General features: G+C 38.3%; 1 protein-coding gene across 1 annotated transcript in view; it reads left to right on the top strand.

Moving 5' to 3' along the window:
* The window catches only part of ctnna1 (catenin alpha 1), a 100,254-nt gene that overhangs the window by 59,812 nt on the left and 34,913 nt on the right, over nt 1–5,529 (top strand). The window contains exons 14-15 of the mRNA XM_015377159.1: nt 1,068–1,178; nt 5,173–5,354. Coding sequence (XP_015232645.1) covers nt 1,068–1,178; nt 5,173–5,354 — 293 coding nt within the window. The remainder of the gene's footprint in view (nt 1–1,067; nt 1,179–5,172; nt 5,355–5,529) is intronic.

Raw genomic sequence — 5,529 nt, forward strand, 5'->3', positions numbered from 1 at the left:
CTCAGCATCTGTAATTTAAAAAATGAAAAGGAGAATTTTGCTTTTCAGATCAAGTGAAGATGTTGGGTATTAAACACGATTAGGAGATTTTATGACGGAAGACTGTTACATACGGTTGAATATCAATTTCAGCCTGTTTTATTAATTTAATCTAACAGCAGGTTATTGTTGAGACTCTGTAGTAGAGTACTCACCATGCGTTATCATTCCTAAACCACCCACATTCACAGCTTATCAGGCTTATAGGCCACAGAGGAAGAACGCATGCCCTACTGAGCAGCATTGTCTGAGCTCAATGACATGCCTGAGAGTCTGTATCTGAAACGATCCACATATTCCCTCAAGAACAAGACCATCTCCGCAATTTCATAAAGGACTATAAGGTTGTTCAGAGACTCTCTGCTATTTTCAGATGCGAAGGGCTCAAAATCCATTACAGTAGGGAGGACTGAGACAGCTGGATAAGCACAAATAGAGGCACAAGTGCGATAATGCACCTTTATCTGTCTGCATCATCTTCCCTCCTGCCACATCTCCAACAAACACTTTACCTTGTTTGTCAATGTTAGATTTTGCCTTAAGCATAACCTATTGAGCTCCAAATCCTTTTGAATATTATTGACAGACAAAATGTTGCTCCTGGCTCGTTTAGTATTCATGGCAACAGAAGAGGTGAAGGATCAGAAATGAAGAAAAAAATCCACAATAAATGCATTTCATGCTTAACAATTTATTTATTTTTTCTTCAGATGACAGCAACAGATGGGCCTCAGAAGTGTTTCCTCTAGAATGTTCCTTACAGGCTCCTTACCTTCATGTTCCTACTCAAAATGCACAGGCAGCACATTACAGTTGATTTACAAATTAATTTGGGGTTTACAGTAGCAGGCCGTAGGGAGGGAGTCATTTATCTGATGCTGGCAGCTCTGAGGCGTTTCTCACAGATACTAAGCAGGTTTATTATTTAATAGTCCTTACAATGCTGGAGCGTGCCATTGTTGTTTTATGTGTTTCTCTTTATTACAATCTGCTGTTTCTTACCTCGTTCTTCTTCTGTATCATTAAAGACTCCAGAGGAATTGGACGACTCCGACTTTGAGACGGAAGATTTTGATGCTCGTAGCAAGACCAGCGTGCAGACGGAGGATGACCAACTCATCGCCGGCCAAAGTGCTCGAGTAAGTTTAAAAACCTTTATGCTGATTCTCAGTCATTCAGGTCATAGTCATAGCCAGTGGATTTCTTATTATTTTTATAACTTTTTTGGTTTAACAACCTTTCAAATCCTGATGTCCTTCCTAAGAAATGCCTCAGATGTTTATGGAGTGCCTTGCAGCATTCAAATTGAGTTTTTCCCTTTTTATATTTATATTACAACTGCCAACTTTAGTGCAATATATTGTTTTCACCAACAGGCTAAAGGATCTTCCCATCACCCCCCTCCCACCTTCCTGTTCCCTGCTGAAGAAACATCCCTTATTGACTTACTATTAATTCATGATTATATGTTTTCTGGTTAATTAATAACATTTGCTAATAATTTCTTTCAGTTTAGTAATGGTTTGTCTGCTAGAGGGCGCCATCATTAATTTTTAGCGAATTCTCATTGATATTTGCAGTAGTAGTGCTAAAGCAGAAACATTAATGGATGCAGAATCCAGTCCAGAATTATTTGCACTGTTTAATGGCAACAAGGATGCAGAAGGAACTTTATCTCGTCCTGTTAGATAAACTGGATAAACTCCTTATCACCTAAATTGCGCCCATTTAACCACCAGCTTAAAGGTGTTTCAGCATGAAGTCTCTTCCAGCACTGAATGTTGGATTACCCCAAAAACATCCCTTTACCGTCCACTGAATTGAATCAAAGTGGCAATACCCTGGCAGCACGTCAGAGCGACATAATTTAATGTCTTTTAATGATAGTTTTACATCTCTGTACATTAGAAATCATAGATGATTCATCTATTTAAATGGTCTTTTTATTCAGTAAACTAATAGGTGTTTTGTTATCCTTTAAATTGGTCTAGTTTACTGTGTAAGAAAACATTTTTTTTTNGACTTTGAGACGGAAGATTTTGATGCTCGTAGCAAGACCAGCGTGCAGACGGAGGATGACCAACTCATCGCCGGCCAAAGTGCTCGAGTAAGTTTCTTAGTCATCCAGGTCATAGTCATAGCCAGTGGATCTCTTATTATTTTTATAACTTTTTTGGTTTAACAACCTTTCAAATCCTGATGTCCTTCCTAAGAAATGCCACAGATGTTTATGGAGTGCCTTGCAGCATTCAAATTGAGTTTTTCCCTTTTTATATTTATATTACAACTGCCAACTTTAGTGCAATATATTGTTTTCACCAACAGGCTAAAGGATCTTCCCATCACCCCCCTCCCACCTTCCTGTTCCCTGCTGAAGAAACATCCCTTATTGACTTACTATTAATTCATGATTATATGTTTTCTGGTTAATTAATAACATTTGCTAATAATTTCTTTCAGTTTAGTAATGGTTTGTCTGCTAGAGGGCGCCATCATTAATTTTTAGCGAATTCTCATTGATATTTGCAGTAGTAGTGCTAAAGCAGAAACATTAATGGATGCAGAATCCAGTCCAGAATTATTTGCACTGTTTAATGGCAACAAGGATGCAGAAGGAACTTTATCTCGTCCTGTTAGATAAACTGGATAAACTCCTTATCACCTAAATTGCGCCCATTTAACCACCAGCTTAAAGGTGTTTCAGCATGAAGTCTCTTCCAGCACTGAATGTTGGATTACCCCAAAAACATCCCTTTACCGTCCACTGAATTGAATCAAAGTGGCAATACCCTGGCAGCACGTCAGAGCGACATAATTTAATGTCTTTTAATGATAGTTTTACATCTCTGTACATTAGAAATCATAGATGATTCATCTATTTAAATGGTCTTTTTATTCAGTAAACTAATAGGTGTTTTGTTATCCTTTAAATTGGTCTAGTTTACTGTGTAAGAAAACATTTTTTTTTCATTCTAGTCAGATACAACAGGTAAGGCAAGTTTATTTGTATAGCACAATTCAGTAGAAAGACAATTCAAAGTTCTAAAGAGGAATTTAAACAATAAAATAGAAGAAAAACAACAGCAGAATAAAAGCAAATAAAGATACAAAAGCAGGTAGTAAAACAAAAACATCAGTTGGACAACAACCTTAAACTAATAATGCATCGGTTAAGCGATACATAAATGGCTAAAATATCTTGATTTGCTATGTTTTTAAATTCAGCATATAAAGACCCTTATGTCAATGAAAAGATTCTCTTAATAAAAGAGAGAACCTATTTAAAATGCCCACCCATCAATTAAAGGTATACTATGCAACAGGTGTTGATTTTCCAGCGAGGCTCCCCCCAGAGGGCAAAAGTAAAAGTGCACTGTCGTAAATATGCACAGCTGTTCTCCTGGTTTCTCCATCAAGCCAGGCGCGGTTGTTTTGAGCTTAGCAGACAGGCGAACGCAACGAATCACCATGTCTACTGCGGTAGAGAGCCCTTTTCCTCTTCCTTGCCTGCTCAGACATGGGCTTTCGCTGTTTTCTCTCTGGTTCCGCCATGAAAACTGCACAAATATTGCCACTGCGCTAGCAACGAGCATGCCTTTCACTGGGGGCGTGTAGCAGTTCTCACCGTAAAGCAAGACCGACTCTCGCGAGACTTCTGAGCCTGTGGGTGCGGGCCGAAGGCTCCTGTAATTGCAAGTACGGTATTTCCCCTACAGACCACCAGGGCGGCGAAGAAAACCTTTGTTCAACCTGAAATGACTCATTTAATCATCCAAAACGTTATGGGACACATTAATTAACTGAAAAATGTTGCATAGTATGCCTCCCTGTTGCATAGTATGCCTTTAATTTGTAAAACAAACCAACAAAATCTAAGGGGTATGAATACTTTTACAAGCCATTGTTATTCTAATAAGGTGTTGAAAATACAGAAAAAGTGCACTTTAATTTCCCGTGAAAAATATTTGCTTAAGGAACCAGGAACCCTTAAAAACAAAGATGTATTTGTGTCTTGTTGAATATTGACCTACAAACCTGTCATGCCTGAGTTCATACGTTCAATAATGTCCTCTAGCTTCAATAATATATTTCCCTATTCTGTAAACACTGAAGAAGACAGTATTTGTATTAAATAAGTTAAAATTAATTTATTTTTCAAACATGTTTTTATGTTGGGTGGGTTTGAGCATTTGTTCTGTTAAACACTCGCTGTCGATGGGTAGTGCACAGTCGGCTCGCCACCATGACGGCTAATGTGACCAAATAATTTGTAAAAACTCCCTTTGTGGAGCTCTGCCACACAGTCGGCTCTCATTTGTCCTTTTCTTGCTGCTCATAAATCAAAGAGTTCATACAGTCTATCCATCAGTTCCAGTCTTCCAGGGAATCATTGATTTTCGGTATTTTTTAATAGGTTAAACGGTAAAATCTAATCTGTAAAGGACCTGAAAAACCTTTTGAAACACAGATCTGCTATTTATTCCTGCTCCACTTTGTGTCCTCTAATCATGCCAGAATGTAGTGCTTTTAATTTCCATCATTGCCCCGCTGTATGTGTGTTTCTTCAGTCCACTTTAATTTACTTTAAATTGTACATTTCGAGGCCAAAAGCATTAATAATTTAAGAAGCAGAGTTATAACTTAATCTTAGAGATCCATGGGGGCAGAATGATCCACTGGTACCTTTCCAAGCAATTTGTTTTGATCGTCAAAGATTATCTGAGCGTTTTGTTTGGGGGGGACTTTTGATCTTTACACTGCTTTATTTAAGCTTCCCTGGCTCCAGAGAGACTGAGCCTTTTTACCAGTAATGGATTGAAATCTCTTGCGATGATATTCGATTTCCTGTTCTTAAGTGTCTGCCTACCTCAACGTGACAGGATCATTGGGTGGATGTCTGATTAGCTGTTTTCTATCTCTCAGGTCTATAGACATGACTGTAAACTGATTTGCACCCTATGTCAAATACAAGTAACCGAATAGAATAAAATTTGTGGCATACAGAGAGGAAACAAAACCAGTCTTCAGCGCAACCCTTTACTCATTCCACCCTCTGATGTGCTGCAGCGCTGTAGTGTCCATGTCCAGGTCTCCATTACTAACCCTGGAAACTTGCTCTAATTCTTTCTGCAGGCCATCATGGCGCAGTTGCCTCAGGAGCAGAAGGCTAAGATTGCAGAGCAGGTGGCCAGCTTCCAGGAGGAGAAGAGCAAGCTGGATGCTGAGGTATCCAAATGGGATGACAGCGGCAATGACATCATTGTGCTGGCTAAGCAGATGTGCATGATCATGATGGAGATGACGGACTTCACCAGGTGAGATGAAGCAATAATGTCTGAACTCTTAATGTCACAGCATCTCTGATCGCTGATAGTTGAGATCTTAGTGTGGTTTCCTTTTCTATTTACATATATATATATATATATATATATATATATATATATATATATATATATATATATATATATATATATATATATATATATATAT

Source organism: Cyprinodon variegatus, unplaced genomic scaffold (assembly GCF_000732505.1).
Source record: "Cyprinodon variegatus isolate N-32 unplaced genomic scaffold, C_variegatus-1.0 Scaffold8, whole genome shotgun sequence".
Taxonomy (NCBI): Eukaryota; Metazoa; Chordata; class Actinopteri; order Cyprinodontiformes; family Cyprinodontidae; genus Cyprinodon; species Cyprinodon variegatus.